Source organism: Sycon ciliatum, chromosome 5 (assembly GCF_964019385.1).
Source record: "Sycon ciliatum chromosome 5, ocSycCili1.1, whole genome shotgun sequence".
Taxonomy (NCBI): Eukaryota; Metazoa; Porifera; class Calcarea; order Leucosolenida; family Sycettidae; genus Sycon; species Sycon ciliatum.
The window spans coordinates 30,456,350-30,472,393 of record NC_088647.1 but is presented as its reverse complement, the minus strand read 5'-3'; the positions used below and the strand labels follow the sequence as shown (position 1 = coordinate 30,472,393).

At 50.4% G+C, this 16,044-nt stretch overlaps 3 protein-coding genes across 3 annotated transcripts; all 3 read right to left on the bottom strand.

The window, feature by feature from the left end:
• Nucleotides 1–2,591: 2,591 nt before the first annotated feature.
• Nucleotides 2,592–5,007, bottom strand: LOC135818301 (uncharacterized). Its single transcript, XM_065331653.1, has one exon. It carries the CDS (start codon nucleotides 4,830–4,832, stop codon nucleotides 3,045–3,047), a length of 1,788 nt encoding a protein of 595 aa, XP_065187725.1. The 5' UTR covers nucleotides 4,833–5,007; the 3' UTR covers nucleotides 2,592–3,044.
• Nucleotides 5,008–7,410: 2,403 nt separating this feature from the next.
• Nucleotides 7,411–9,621, bottom strand: LOC135818299 (uncharacterized). The gene has a single exon (XM_065331652.1). The coding sequence runs from the start codon at nucleotides 9,475–9,477 to the stop codon at nucleotides 7,690–7,692; it is 1,788 nt and encodes a 595-aa protein (XP_065187724.1). The 5' UTR covers nucleotides 9,478–9,621; the 3' UTR covers nucleotides 7,411–7,689.
• An 812-nt stretch (nucleotides 9,622–10,433) lies between these two features.
• On the bottom strand, nucleotides 10,434–14,181 carry LOC135818298 (taste receptor type 1 member 1-like). The gene has a single exon (XM_065331651.1). The coding sequence runs from the start codon at nucleotides 13,849–13,851 to the stop codon at nucleotides 10,933–10,935; it is 2,919 nt and encodes a 972-aa protein (XP_065187723.1). The 5' UTR covers nucleotides 13,852–14,181; the 3' UTR covers nucleotides 10,434–10,932.
• Between the last annotated feature and the right edge of the window lie 1,863 nt (nucleotides 14,182–16,044).

The window sequence follows — 16,044 nt, the reverse complement described above, 5'->3', positions numbered from 1 at the left end:
GTGTACGTGTACATGTGACATGATTAGAGGTCAGTAGATGTACATAGATGTAGTACTAGTAGTCAGCTACAGTTCAGTACTAGGGAGGCAGGAATACTACACTACCACACCAAAACATTGAGGGCAACAACCTTAGCAAGGCGAATAAGCCCCGGTCCGGGTCTACCCCTTGAGTCGCATATACATGTACATGTACATGACCCATGTCTGTACTACATAATATCAAGGAGCGAAGGCCATGCGCGCACACTCCCATCAACCGAATCTACTCGTGCCTGGCCTTGTTACGGTACCACTGGCAGTGTAGTCTGTGGTGACAACGGTTCGGCAATAATGACCATAATATTATATGAGGAGAACCATCGATTCACCGCCGCCGACCGTCCTTCTCGCGCTTCTTGGCGCTGTTGTGGACTACAGTACAGTACTGTGTACCATGGGGGTAGGGCGCTGTCGGACCCAGAGAAGTAAAGCAACGATTAAAAGTTGATCACCATGATCACGGTTCGATTCTATCACGGCCTCGCTCAGCCTCAGTCACGCTGCTTGTGGGCAGTGATCTCAACGCCTATACGCAATGGGGGCTAGTCAGTTTTGCTGCTATCGCAAATGCTGCGGAGCCTGTGCCACGACAACAACAACAACAACAACTACAACGACAACGACAACGACAACGACAACAACAACAACAACAACAACATCCTCCCACCTCCAGCCAATCCCCGCCCAGTGGGTGGTCGATCCACTAGGTTAGCCACGGAGACTGCCCACTGCCACCCGCTCCAGCTCAAGTCGACGCTGCCCGTGCGCATTCGTAGCAGCCTCCAGGGTTCCTACCCAGACTGCATTATTCCCTTGTGGAACAGCCTACCAGCGACCATTCTACCAGCACGGCCCCAACCCAGACAGCTCCAATCATTCAAGGAAAAATGCAACAAGTATCTGCTGCACCTGAACTGGCAAGCAGCCACCGACGCCCTATGAAACGGTTTAGACCAGTGCCTCACTAGCATCCTCCCCCCCCCCCCCCCCCTTACCACAATGTGACGTTATCTTTCACTCTGCTTCTCTCACGACCATCTACCCATTGTCCTTTTCGTCCCTCTCAAGTGTGTGTACCCATTGTCCTATAATAATAATAATAATAATAATAATCTTTATTTCAATCCTTGTTTCTCACTATTATTCATTTCCCCTCTTCATGGTTTTACTGCATTATGGCGCGCTTTGTCTGCGTAGACGCCGAGACCTTTGAGGTCGGCAGAGCAGCCTGGCCCCGCCACCACTTCTCGCACATATTCGGGAATATAGTGGACTTTCGTAAAAAAAAAATTTTTTTAACAACAACAATAACAACGACAACAACAGGGACGATAACAACAACCCAAGGGCCAAGAGATATTGGCTCTTGATCAATATGTTTCATGTACCGCATGTACATGTACATGTACCGGTACATGCAATCCCAAGTCCACCCAATAGCTGAAAGTGGTTGTGTCAGGGAGTGCACACACACACACACACACACACACACACACACACATACACACACACACACACACACACACACCTTTGACCTTGACTTTTTTACATCGCCGGAGGCGATGATAGCAATGCTACAGCAGAAGCCATGGCAACTTGTGCCAGGATTGCACCATTCAACAGCTTGCAAGGCTGAAGAATTGACAGCCACTCTTCAGCCTGGTCTACACCATACAGCTACATGTATTTGAAGTGACTTTTCTGGTTAGTGAATCCCAATTTTTTTGTTTTTTTGTTTTGTTTTTCCGCACACACATCACACCGCATACTTAGGCCTGTGGGGATTGCCCTATCAAAAATTTAATAATAATAATAATAATACTCTGGCATGCACTGGCTGTTGGTAACCACCCACCCACACCCACACACCATGTACCATGTATACGCCCGTCGCAAGAGAAGCACGCAAATCTGCAAATGCACTGGATGTTCACCCACAGATTTTCCCTATAGCACGATTGCAGAACTGATTCTGAATGAACCAGATCAAGACTAGCGCCAGTACAGATAACTGTCTACATAATCAACACAACTGGCAAAGCCATGTGAATCGACCCCCAATGCACACCTGGCCTACACCACACGAAGCAGTGCACATCGGAAAAGGACGGCCAAGACCAATACCTATGCACCCCCTCCCCCCGACATACACACGCGCACGCACACACACACACACACACACAATGTACCATGTACCATGTATACGCCCGTCGCAAGAGAAGCACGCAAATCTGCAAATGCACTGAATGTGCACCCGCAAATTTTCTCTTATAGCAACGAAAGCGAACAAGATCTGAATGAGACGGATCAAGACTTGCGCCAGATAACTGTCTAATCCACACAACTGGCGAAGCCATGTGAATCGACCACCAATGCACACCTGGTCTACATCACACGGAGTACATCGGCATAAAACGGCCAAGACAGTTTCCTGTGCACACACACACACACACACACACACACACACACACACACACACACACACACAAACACACATATTTTTGATCCACACGCACATACACACAAGAAAAAAGCTCACGCTCCCCGGGTTCCAAGTTACAATTTAAATTTCAATAATCACCAATAAATGCTGGTGCCATTGGTGATGCATAGCCTAGGTTCCATCATACATACCTCTTGCCTTGATGCCATCGATCGTGAAAAAAATACAAGTAATGTACTTGCACAAGATGCCAAGGCAGCGGAGGTGAAGAAGCCTCGTCACAGAAAGAAACGAAAGGCAACAGAACGAGCACCAGAGGATCAAAAATTCAAAATTCAATGCTCAGGCCCTGTCACCCTATGTTGCCAAGGTCATCTACCGTGCAAAGACAAAGCAAAGCGATTCTAAATTGCACGCTGGTCAAGATGAATTAAGGATTACTAGAACTTAACCAATTATGTACTAGAACTTGGTTCCACAATAAAAACTCTCTCCAAGTGAATAGCGAGAGCAGAACTGGGAACATTCGAAAAGAAACGCGAGGCTCAAGGGACGTGCACTACTGGTAGAAGCAACTGCCGGGCTTCAGTGGAGCAGAGCGCGGCATTTTGTTGTCGACAGCGGCCGCGCCAATGCCGCGACGGTTGAGCAGGCAGCGGAAGCCCTCAAGGCGCGGCTTGAACGCGTCGGTGGACACCACCGAGGCCGGGCTCCACAGGCGCTCGGCAGCACCAGCAGCTCTAGGCCACACCGTGTTGAACAGGTCGGAGTCGTCGACGGTCTCGGACCACATGCACGCCTCGCCACCCATCATCAGCTGCTGCTGCTTGGGATCCGTGATGTTCATGTACGGGTCGTTGGTGTAGAACTGCTGCCAGGTGATCTTCAAATGGTCCAAGTACCACGCGTCCTGGTTGCTCAGGATACACTGGTAACCCTTGGCAACTATCTTGGCGGCGGTTTCGTGGCTCAGCCAGGCCTGGAAGATGGTGTCCCGGTCGAGACTGCCACCGAAATGGTTGAACACTTCCTCCCAGTGGATACTCTTGCGGCCCAGTCTGCGCGCCATGGCGTGGGTCACAGCAATGAAGTACTTGTAGGTGTCGTCGATGGAGAAGTTCTTCTGCGCCATCCACTTGCGGATGGAGTCGCTCTTGCTCCAGCATGTCGTGTACACCTCGTCTCCACCGAGATGAAAGTAGTCGTCGGTGAACAGGCCCTTGCACTCGCTGATCAGCTTGCCGATGACGTCGAACGTGCGGTTGGTGGCGGGGTTGAGCGGGATGGTGCAGGTCGGTGACGGGCAGATCTCGGGGTAGCCAGCACACCAGGAGTTGGCATGGCCGGGCGTGTCGAACTCGGGAATGACGCGCACGCCATGGAGCTTGGCGTAGGCGACGATGTCGGCCACATCCTCCGGCGTGTAGATCTCCTGCGGCGAAAAGGCACCCTTGACAAGGTTGGGCAGAGTGTGCAGTTGAAGCGGGAACGCCTGGTTATCGACAATGTGCCAATGGAACACGTTCAGCTTGGCGTGGCCCAGCGAGCGAATGAAGCGCTTGACAACCGGCAGGCTGTGGTAGTGGCGGGCGGTATCGAGCAGAATGCCGCGGTGAGGAAAACGCGGCTTGTCCTCGACCTCAATTGGCGTATTAGCAATCACGTACGTGGCGCTCTCCGCATCAAAGTGCACCAGCTGACTGAATGTCTCCAGACCATGACGTGCTCCAAACACGGTTGCCGCCGTCAGAGTCACTGCCCCGCTGGATGGGATGCTGAGTTGGTACGACTCATCGGTGGTCATTCCCAGAGACATGTCGGTGCTATCAACAATGATGTTCATGCCAGTCAAGCCTGTTGTTGTCTTATTATTGTCCGACCTGTGGGTGATGATGAGACTCCAGTACTCAGCGGATACGGTCGCCATGAACTGACGGACGGCCTCGCTGGTGGTTTTCGTCGCAAACACAAAGTCTGAGACGACAGTGACAGCGGTGGTTCCCATGGTGGCTGATGTAGGCAAGGGTACTACAGGCAGCTGAGTGCCTTCAGCTGATTCAGACCTCTTCAGATAGAGTGCTGCATCCTCATTCAAATCGTTGCTTTGGCAACCAATGCTGGTATCCTTTTTGAGCATGCCATTGGAGTGGAATCCCAGACAGGCCTCATTGGCATCGCAGAGAGCCTTCAGCTTGTCCACGTCCATCGTTCCACCATGGTGAAGATTGGCGGATTGGCACACGGCGTTGACGCCCTCCACACGGATGTAGTGACCAGTTTTCTCAATGGGGCTACCTCGCACGGCACAACAGGCAATCGCCACTGCAAAAGCAAATGCGACCTTCATAATGAAAGCGCGGTACTCTGAAAAGAATACCTACGCAACACGGCAGCGACAAGAACGCAGGGTTGTAGTGGCGAGAGACGAAAGTGACTTCTCCCGATCCCGTGGTCCTTCCAGCTGCAAACCGACGTCTGTAGCTCAGGGTTGACACTTGCCCTTGGCCTTGTCATATGCAGGAAACAAAAATTTAATGTCGCCTTTTCAATTTTTGCTTTTTCCAGATATTATAAATAAAAAAAAAATGTTTGTTCTGCAAATCATTATCGAAAAATCTCTTGAATTAAAAATGGCAGAATCCTGTATCCATTGTTTCTATTCGGTTGCCTTTTGGATTTTGGTTTCCCTTGCGCGATCGCCACATAGTTTGTTTGCTCCAGAATCTTTACACAGGGATGAGCGGAGTTATCAGATGGAATGGCTCGCATTCGCCGGAGTTCGCCATCAAGAAGGGTGTTCGGCAGGGCTGTATTTTGTCCCCACATCTATTTAGCCTGTACACTGAGAGTGTTATGCGTGTTGCTGATGTGGACAGTATCCATGGTATCGGTGTGAGAATCGGAGGACGCCAGCTGTTGAACCTACGATATGCAGATCACACGGGATTGTGTGCACATCCATCAGAAGTGTCTACCCTCACCCATGCTTTAATAATAATAATAATAATAATAATAATAATAATAATAATAATAATAATACAGCACGCATATAGCTATATAGCTCATATGAAAAATCAAATGAGGGTCATGCATCTGTCGACAACGTCGAGCCAGTGCGTTCTGTCTGAGGCAAGTTGCTCCGCTTCCAAAAAAGACATATTGAGAAGTAAAAGGTCATTCCTAATGTTGTCTACCCATCTGGTCACTGGGCGACCTCTGGGCTTCTTTATATCTGTTATATTCATTGCCATGTGAAGGGCTTTGTAGGACACAGCGTCCTTCCCATGCTTTGAAGGGGAAGTTAAAATTTCACCAGTTGTAGTCTTCGGGGTGCTGAGTCGAATGGTCTTGGTCCGAGAAAGCTGAGAGTGAGACGCTCCCTTCCTACTTGAATCCCAATCGAACTCGCGCACTTCCACCGAAACTGGGTGGCTAGACTGCGCCCTACTATTATTGTTTTGTAGGCACGTGGCATGTATAAACTACAAATAATAAAACACATGGTGCGTCGTGCATTATGGCTGATTGTATGCCCTAGTGCGTAGCCCTCGGTCGTGCACCGTAGCCCGCGGGCCTGCGGCCCTTGGGCTACGGTGACGACCTCGGGCTACGCACTAGGGCATAAATCAGCCATAATGCCCTCCGTACGTATCTAATATTGACTGAGTACGAGGTCAATATAGGAAATAAAAGCCGAGTAAAAGACCGAGGCGAAGCCGAGGTCTTTTACGAGGTCTTTTATTTCCTATACTGACCAAGTACGAAGTCAATATTAGATTTATCACGACAAGCAGTCCGTATTTCAAATTCCAGAACGATAACCTCATGAATCCCGGTTTTATGATTGCACAATCGTTGCACCACCACCTACTCATGCAGTGAAAATGCTGCACTAGGCACCGTTCAACTGCGCAACCCCTAAGCTGTCAAATATAAGCAGTCAATATAGCCCTAAGGAGTGAAATATGCAGGAATATTTGACTGCTTAGGTATGGCAAAAATCTATGCGAGTCAATACTAAGGGAGTGATAACATGTGTTATTACCGGTATATACTTTATCGTCCGCGCCCGCCCCAAATTTTCACCCTCCCCACCGAATTATTTTATTTTTAGTACTGATAAATTTACTGTATGTACTGCGGTCTACAGCCTCTAATCAGCATGGCCGTAGATTTTCGAAGGTCAAGTCCACAGACTGAACCATAACTTAGTTGCCATGGGCTTGAAAAGTGAAATTGATCATCAGCTGCCTGATTTTCTTCGTTTTTTCTACGTAACGTTGGTTGTTCCACTTTTCATTATCCTCTGGGTTTGCGAACACCTGCCCTACAGCCATGCATAAATACATAATAAAAAATAAAATTAAAAACCTCCCGTCCGCCCCGATTTCTCGGGAAAATCTGACGATAAACAATCAATATATTTTACGTGGCCTAAAAATAATTGATGGTGGGGCGCTCTGGCGGTACTTTACGGACTACAACGGTAGTAGATCTAGACACGTAGACCCTCTACTCTTGGTGCTCCCAAGAGTCCATAACCAACGGGGGTTATGGACTCTTGCCTTGGTGCTACGTGTGGGCGGTGCATGACCTTGAGCCTTTGCGAGCTTTGGCTATTTGTTAACAAATCATGAGCACAACGCTATTGAAGAAAACGTTATAATAACACTGATCCAGGCCCGCCGGAATCGGTCCGGTTGGTCAGGTTATCAGTTACCACACCGTCCAGTCTTTGGCCATCAACACGTGTTTACTACAGTGTAGGGCATGTGTGTGTATCCGCCACATCGATACACAAACTGTACGAAAGGCCACAATACAACCGGACCAATCAAAACTGCTTTCGGCGGTCCTCAACTTGTGACATCTATGTAGTACTAATGATAACAACCGATGCAAACAAGCAGTAACATCGAGAGTGATGAAATACTAAAGTAATATTTGATGTGCAACACTGAGTTTGACATCAGAAAGAACAGACTAACGACAAGAGGGACACAAACACGAAGTCATGGAAAAAGTGTCAGCGTGGCAATACCATCTCTTTGCCTGCACAAATCAGGTTTTATAGTTCACATGTCCAAAAATTGCGGCTCACTAGCCGCTGAACATTGCACTACACTATACCAAATTCCACGTTCAAATCACGATGAAACCAAACGGGAGTATTTGACAAACAAACTAAACTGAAGCAAGACTTGTTACTGAGAGAAGCAGCTACCGGGTCCTGGAGGAGCAGATCGAGCCTGCTTGTTTCCAATCGCAGCTGCACCGATGCCTCGACGGGTAAGGAGGCAGCGGAAGGATGCCAGGCGCGGCTGGAAAGCTTCCGTGGAAACGACCGTGGCAGGGCTCCACAGGCGCTCTGCGGCTGCGGCAGCTCTAGGCCACACTGTGTTGAAAAGGTCGGAGTCGTCGACGGTCTCGGACCACATGCAAGTCTCGCCGCCCATCATCAGCTGCTGCTGCTTGGGATCCGTGATGCCCATATAGGGATCATTGCCATAGAACTGCTGCCAGGAGATTGTCAGATGATCAAGGTACCAGACATCTTGGTTGCTAAGGATACACTGGTAGCCCTCGGCAACGATCTTTGCAGCTGTTGCATGGCTCAGCCACACCTGGAAGATTGTGTCCTTGTCGAGAGAACCACCAAAGTGATTGAACACCTCCTCCCAGTGGACACTCTTGCGGCCCAGGGAGCGCGCCAGGGCATGGGTTACGGCCACAAAGTATTTGTAGGCATCATCGGTGGAGAACTTCTTCTCCGTCATCCAGGTGCGGATGGAATCAGTCTTGTTCCAACAGGATGGGTTAACCTCATCACCACCCAAGTGAAAGTAGTCATCTGTGAACAATCCCTTGCATTCCGTGATGAGCTTGCCGATAACATCGAACGTCTGATTCGTAGCAGGGTTGAGGGGTTGCGTGCAAGACGGAGACGGGCAGATCTCCGGGTAGCCAGTGCACCAGGAGCCAGCATGGCCGGGTGTGTCGAACTCGGGAATGACTCGCACGCCGTGCAGTTTGGAGTAGGCGACGATGTCGGCCACGTCCTCCGGAGTGTAGATCTCCTCCGGCGTGTAAGCACCCTTGACAATGTTGGGCAGTGAGTGTAGCTGCAGGGGGAACGACTGACTGTCGACGATGTGCCAGTGGAAAACGTTCAGCTTGGCGTGGCTCAGCGAGCGCACAAAGCGCTTGATGGTTGGCAAGCTGTGGTAGTGGCGGGAGGTGTCGAGCAGAATGCCGCGGTGAGGAAAACGCGGCTTGTCGTCGACCTCAATTGGTGTGTTGGCTACCATGTATGTTTCGCTCTCTACATCAAATACCACCAGCTGACTGAATGTCTCCAGACCATGACGTGCTCCAAACACATTTGCTGCCGTCAGAGTCACTGCTCCACTGGATGGGATGCTGAGTTTGTACGACTCATCGGTGGTCAATCCCAGAGACATGTCGGTGCTATCAACAATGATGTTCATGCCAGTCAAGCCAGTTGTTGTCTTATTATTGTTCGACTTGTGGGTGATGATCAGACTCCAGTACTCAGCGGATGCGGTCGCCATGAACTGACGTACATCATCGCTGGTGGTCTTCGTTGCGAACACAAAGTTAGAGGCAATGGTGGCGGCTGCAGTTCCCATCGTGGCTGATGTAGGCACGGGAAGTACGGGAAGCTGGGCGGCGTCGGGCGACTCCGATCTCTTCAAGTAGAGTGCAGCGCCATTAGCGAGATCGTTGCTTTGACAACCGATGCTGGTATCCTTTTTTAGCATGCCATTCGAGTGGAATCCCAGACAGGCCTCATTGGCATCGCAGAGAGCCTTCAGCTTTTCCACGTCCATCGTTCCGCCATGGTGAAGATTGGCGGATTGGCACACAGCATCGACGCCCTCCACGCGCACGTAGTGGCTTGCTTTTTCCACGGGACTGCCCTGGACTGCGCTACAGGCGATCGCTACCGCAAAGGCAACTGCAAGCTTCATGTTGAAGACACTGCTGCTCGAGAAATCCTACACCAGCGCTCGTATTATGGTAGTTCCTTTAGCTCAAAGCCAACAAAGGGAAGAAAAATGATGGCCTGTTCCTTGATTTTGCCAGCAAAAGTCCTCATTCTCTGCAGCTTGGTCTAAGGATATCAAGCTCGAGGCTTGAAATCGTTACTCCGAAGCGGCCCATGGCCCAGTCGATCGAGTCATGGATGCAGGATGGATTCACAGCCAGTTGAGGCTAGTCACGTGGATGTCACCAGCTGCTCACGTCAGCGAGTTCGTGTCGACATGTCGATTTCGGAAAATGTCGTACCGTTCTGCAGCGACCGTTCTGCAGCGACTGTACAGGAAAGGAAGCGATCGCGTGATTTGAAGAAGTCGTCTGAGCGGCCACTCGCGGAGAGGTACTAGGTGTGCGGTGGGAGGGTGTCATAGTGAATGAACTGATACAGAAGTAGTCTGCCGATTGGCTCTTGGCCGACCGTCGCTGCACTCGCCTAGGTCGGCCCAGCTCACGGCTTCGGCTCTTCTCTTTTTGACGGGGAATCTAGGGATACTAGAATACATGTACATGATTGTACTATTAGGGCATACTGTACTAGTAAATACACATGCTTGGAATGGGAGCCAAGCCCTTCCAGTCAAACTTCGTGGTTATACAATATGATTGTACATTGTATTGTTGTTAGATATAATTATAATACCATGATTGTACATGTAGTACAGCGCTGGCAACTGAAATCCGACCCCCCCCCCCCCCCCCCGAGCGGTGGGTTCACATTCTTTGCGATGTGAGCACACCGCTCAGGGGGTCGGATTTCAGTTGCCAGCACTGTAGATCTACATTCTATCATCCATATGCTCCTGTTGTAGATCACACTGACAGTCTGTAGCCCACCGTAACCCCACCCCAGGGCCCTCCGATATGATGTAATGGTTGTGATTAGGAGTGCGGACTGATTTGAATCATAATATTATTACCTTCCACATTGACCATGGGCATTTGTAGAAATAAAAATAAAATAATCGAATTCTGCATGTACATGTAATACACGAAACGAGTATGGCTATCTGATGTACCAGCCCTCTAAGGCTCTATGCCAGATACACATGTAAAATGTACCAACAGCCATGTTTTTCGATAAGGCACCATTTGCAAACTGCTGGTGGTTGGGGTGAGAAGGAGAGCTCTGTGCCAAATTGTAACTGCCAAATTGTAACTGCTAAGTGTGCAACTCAGAGAGTGTGTGGCCAGGCGTGTATTTACGGCCACCTCCCAAGGCGTTTCGTTAAGCCTGGCTCACATTCGACGCAGCGCGGACGGTACGGGATGGGTGGTACCGCAATTGTTCATTGCTGTCCCATCATCGATCACTGGCACTGTATCAATGCATCTCAAACGTGCACTCCAGCGTACTGTACTGCGGGTCACTCATTAGTGGGGTGGCATTAGTGGGGTGGACTCAACTGGGACAGTGTTTTTACTGTTACTGAGTTTGCAACTGACGCAGTGCTGCGCGGCTCCCTGTACTTGCGGAAGCGGATCATCTGCACGACGCGTGACATGTAGAGACAGCCCCAGAAGGCCCATACCTGGCTCTCAAGAAACACGACCAGAATGAGCAGGCCAAACTCCTCGCTACTGGTGACGAACGCGCAGAACGCAGCAAGCCACACCACAAAGCCAGTGAGAGAGGCCAGGTACAGAAGCTGCGATTCGTTGTAATTGTCCGGCAGTTTCCTGGTCAGGAAGGCCAGTACGATTCCAGCTAGCAGCAGGAGACAGTTATAGCTGCTCAATATGGCAATCCAAGTGGTGCTAGTGCGACAGAACACCACACTGCGTTCAGTTCCAAGTTCCGTTACAAAAAGCGGCGGGTCGGCTATCATGAAGCCTCCCACCAACAATACACTAACCAATGTTAGCGCTGCAACAAACAACAGCTGGATTGGGCTGCTGAGTAGCACACGGCGGCTCTTATAGCGCGACAAAATCTTCATCGAATCGAAGACGGTCTTGAAGCGATTCGTTTTCACGAGTATGGTGCCGGCGATGATGGCCTTGATCGGTTCTCCCAGCCAAATGCCAAGCCGGCATATCCGCAAGTCCATTTCCAGCAGGGAGAGGGTAAGCACCATGACGTGCCCCGCAGCCATGCATGACATCGTCACCGTGCTCAGCGTGACGTCGGACGTGCGCACCAGAACGGCTCGCCGGTGCGCCCAGAAGTAGACGAGAGTGAGTACGGTGGCCGCCAATCCCAGGCCTGACGCAGCAGTCAACACTCTTGATATCACCAGCATGGCGCCATGAGGCTGTGGGATGAACGGCACACATGCACTGCCATTCGAGCCGTGGCCCAGCGGACACTGCTCGCAGCTGTCGGCGTTGACAGTGTTCGAGAATGCCGAGCTCTCGCATGGTCTGCACTCCCAGCAGCATGCCCTGGGCAGGCCGGGAATGGAAACACGGAACTGGCCTGGCTGACAGGCCGTGCTGCACTTTGACGATGGGATACTCTCATTGCGCTCCGTGCGCTTCTCCACTGACAGCTGAAACGAGCCGAATGATTTCAAATCGATCACTGTACGTGCACTCCATTCGAACCCCGCCGTCTCGTCCCAGCTTCCTATTGAAACAATGTCATGAAAGCGGCTCGGCATACGCTGCACATTCTGTACGTGATAGGCAGGTGGCGTGTGTTGCCGGGAGTCAAACACCTTACACAGCGACGTGGAATTCTTGCAGCGTAAACGCAGCTGGCGCAGCGACTGCAGATGCTGGGTGGATCCAGGCAGGCGGCCACTGCGCCACTCTGCCGCCGAATTGGCCAGCAAGGCGGACATCATGTGCGACAGCATTCCCACTGCTATCGACTCCGAGATCACCATCGTGTGGCGCGGCATGAAGCGCTTAAAATCCGCGTCCGAACAGGGACGAGCGGCTGGGAGCACGCTCGCGGGTGATAGCTCACACACATCTATATGTACCTCAATCCTGCACTTCAGCTGCTGTTCAATGTACGTCCGAAGCCAAGGATCCATGGCCGAAGCCTCCTTTAGGTATGTGACATTTTGCAACGCTCGCTTCAGGTCTTCAGTGATTTGGGTGGCTGTGCTGGAGACAACGTTTCGCGGCGCAAAGCCTAAAATCGGTATGGTGGCCTGGTACGAGTTTTCCGCATACTCCAGACGATTAACCCAGTCGTGACTGCCGATGAATATCTTATTGTCGATGTTCACCTGCTCGCACGCTGCCAGGAACACTTTAGCTGCGGTCACCGGTGCGAAGAGAATGACGACGCGGGCCCGCGACCGTTTCAAGACGCTCACCATGCGTTCCAGGTCTGCGCGGAACTCCGCGCCCTTGTTGAACCGTGCCTGCACGTCGAAGCAGAACGTGCCGCGTCGACTAGCCTCGGCCAGGAGCAGGTCGTAACCCTGTCCGCTGTAGACGTGATCTTCGGCAGCTACAAGTGATACGTATGTCCATTGGAAGTGTTCAATCAGATCGGCAATTGCCTCAACTTGGAACCGGTCCGAGGCTATGGTGCGAAACAGGTACCTGAAATCGGCCACATCGTCAAACAGCGTGCTACCGGCCCAGTACGATGTGTGCATAGTTTCAACGGATGTCAGGAACGGTGATGCTGCCAGGACACTGCTTGATGACATGGGTCCAGTCACTCCCATCAGATGAGGTGTGTTGCCTACGATATCCGACAAGGACAGTGTGGGGCTTTCATTCGAGGTCCCCTGCAGGCAACCGCTTGGCACGTCCGGGAGAATCCTCTCTAACAGTCGAATGGAAAAGTTCCTGTACGCCAATGAATCCGTGGACAGGACGTGCACCTCTTGAACAGCTAAGCTATTTGATGTGCATGTGTCGAAGGCCAACGCGCCAACGATCGCGTCTTCCCGCGCAGCCAAGGAGTACAACTCCACCACCTCCGGTCCCAAAGCCTGCGCCTCGATCAGCGAGTATCTAAAGCTGTTCGCGACAAGGTACAGGAAGGTGGTGCTCTGCTGGACGGCCGCCCAGCCACCGTGGTCGCCACAAACTTCCTTCTCCGGATCGAAAGATTCGTGCAGCTCCAGCAAGCCACCGACACGCAGCGCCTCCGCTCGGGATCCATCCGCATTGTTCTGAATGCGACAGAACGGAAACGTCCGCGACGCTTCTCTGCCGATGTCGATCGATCCTTGTACGATGACGGAAAGGTTTGTCGATTCTGCGGAAGACCCCACAGCTCCAGGCCAAGCAACGCTACAGAAGACCATCACGGGCATCAGTGTGGTGAGACAAGCAACAACACGTACTGCAGCCGATGCGTCCAGACATCGTTCCGGGTCGGTAAATGCGCCCATTTCGATTACCTACCACAAGCTGATCCGGGGAATTGCCGGATGATAACTCTTGCACTGCGCGTCTTGCCGCGATAACTACCTAGTCGACGGTGCATGCCCTACATGCGTTCGGTTCCGGGCGCCTCCACACCCCTACTGCCCAGTTCTGGCCCTAGCCCTACAGGCGCTCGCTGTAACAGGTCAAGAGTAGCAGGCCGCTATTGCCAGTATTGGTTTACTTCGGCTTAGTTCGGGACAGACGCCAACATGATGGAAAGGAGGGTGGGCACGGTTTGTGGGTGAGATACGAGCAAGGCGCTGCAGGCGGCACTACAGTAATCTGTATCGATATCGTCAGTCCTGTCAACAGCTCATGTAATGATGTAGTAGAGTCTACTGACTGGCAATGGTGCTGCATGTTGTGCATACTATTATTATGATGGAGCTGTTGATGGAGTTGAGTGTTATTTCGAGTCGCTGGGCTGATCTCCACCTGACTTGTGCAGTAGAATTTGCGATATTCGGACCAAGACTAGAGCCAGGTAGCGTGAAAGGAAGTATAGTACTAGTAGCTACTTGTAGGTGTATGACCCCTTGTAAGTACAATGTACATGTAGCGGACACGGACATCCAGTCGATTGACCGGGCCCGCGCCCTCAGCGCGCGTACAGAACGCTGCGTGCAGTGCGCATGTTGATCCTATGCGACCAGCGCGCTGCAGCGCATAAATGCATGTGTGTACAGCAGGGAGTCGTAAAATACGTATTTTACGACTCCCGTACAGCTTATCCACGGCTGCGTGGCCAGCGCCCTGGGGCCGCTAGACGTGCGACCGGATTTCCATGTCCACAACAGTAGTATCGTATGGTATTTAATTGTATTGCAAATGTATGATGTGTAATCCTGACGTGAGGGAGTGCAAAGACAAGTGATGTACTTAGCATTTCCATTGTATCATCATGGTCGTTATGAAGACAGGCCAGACAAACACGAAGTAAGTAATTAGTTAGTGAAAAGAATTCGGGTGGACACACCCATTCCCATAGCGCTGCACATCACATCCGAACCAGTTCCGTTATTTTTACAACGTTTCGGCACTTGGCCATCGTCAGGTAATAACAATGAATAATTAGTTAGTTAGTTGTTTGGAGTTTGTGACTGTATAGTACTGATCACTCAGTGTATATGTGACTGCAACTGTACAAGAATGCACACCAGTACGTGTAGTGATCCAGGGAGTAGGTATTTTTTCGCTGGACCACTCCAGTGGTTGTTAAAACTACTCCTTGATATGAACCGTCATGGGATACTGTCTCCCTACAGACTGTCAGTGTAGGCTACTACGGGGTGCTATGTTTGCGACAGTAACTAGTAGTAACTACTTCGAAGTAGTCCATTTTTTATACATGTACATGTACGTCCGGCCATACCATAGCCTAGGAAAGAGACTAAGGAACTACAAGTTACGCTATACATGTAATGTCCACTAACACCACCAGTTACTAAAATAAGCTCATGCAATAACATTGCACGACACTGACCGACGGTACTGACATTATATACACTGTACATGGACATTATAGTTTAACCTTGTAGTTAGTTCCTTGGTCCTTTTCTATAAATGTATCATTACTAGCTCTCCATCCGAGTCCATACCATAGTCTGTCATACGTTGTGTATGATATGGAGGGTATACACATAGCATACACATAGTATACACATGACCTCCTCAGCAGTAAACACATGTTAGTGGCCAAAAAGTTGAACTGTATCAGTTCCGCCGGGCCTTAAAATAACTGCCCACATCATGGTACACATTCCGAAGAGCTTACTACAGTAAATAATATGGAACCTGGTAACAATGCTCGTCCATTCTTTCTGTCTTTTCTTTCTTTCTTTCTTTCTTTCTTTTTCTTTATTTGAATTCGCTAAAACCAAACGGACAGAACTGTCCAGTGACAAGGGAGCGAATGATGAGCGTCATAATCACTATGCATAGGGGTGACCAGTCAACCGTTTCATGTTCCCGCTGTCCTTGAAACAGGTGATCACTGAAACCAGGATAACACCTAACTTCCTAAGGAGTGAAATATGCAGGAATATTTGACTGCTTAGGTATCAAAAATCTGTGGGAGTCAACCCGGGAGTGATCATAATAATTATTATGTAGTATGTGCACATGTCATGATCGTAATACTGTCAGTGGATCAAGCG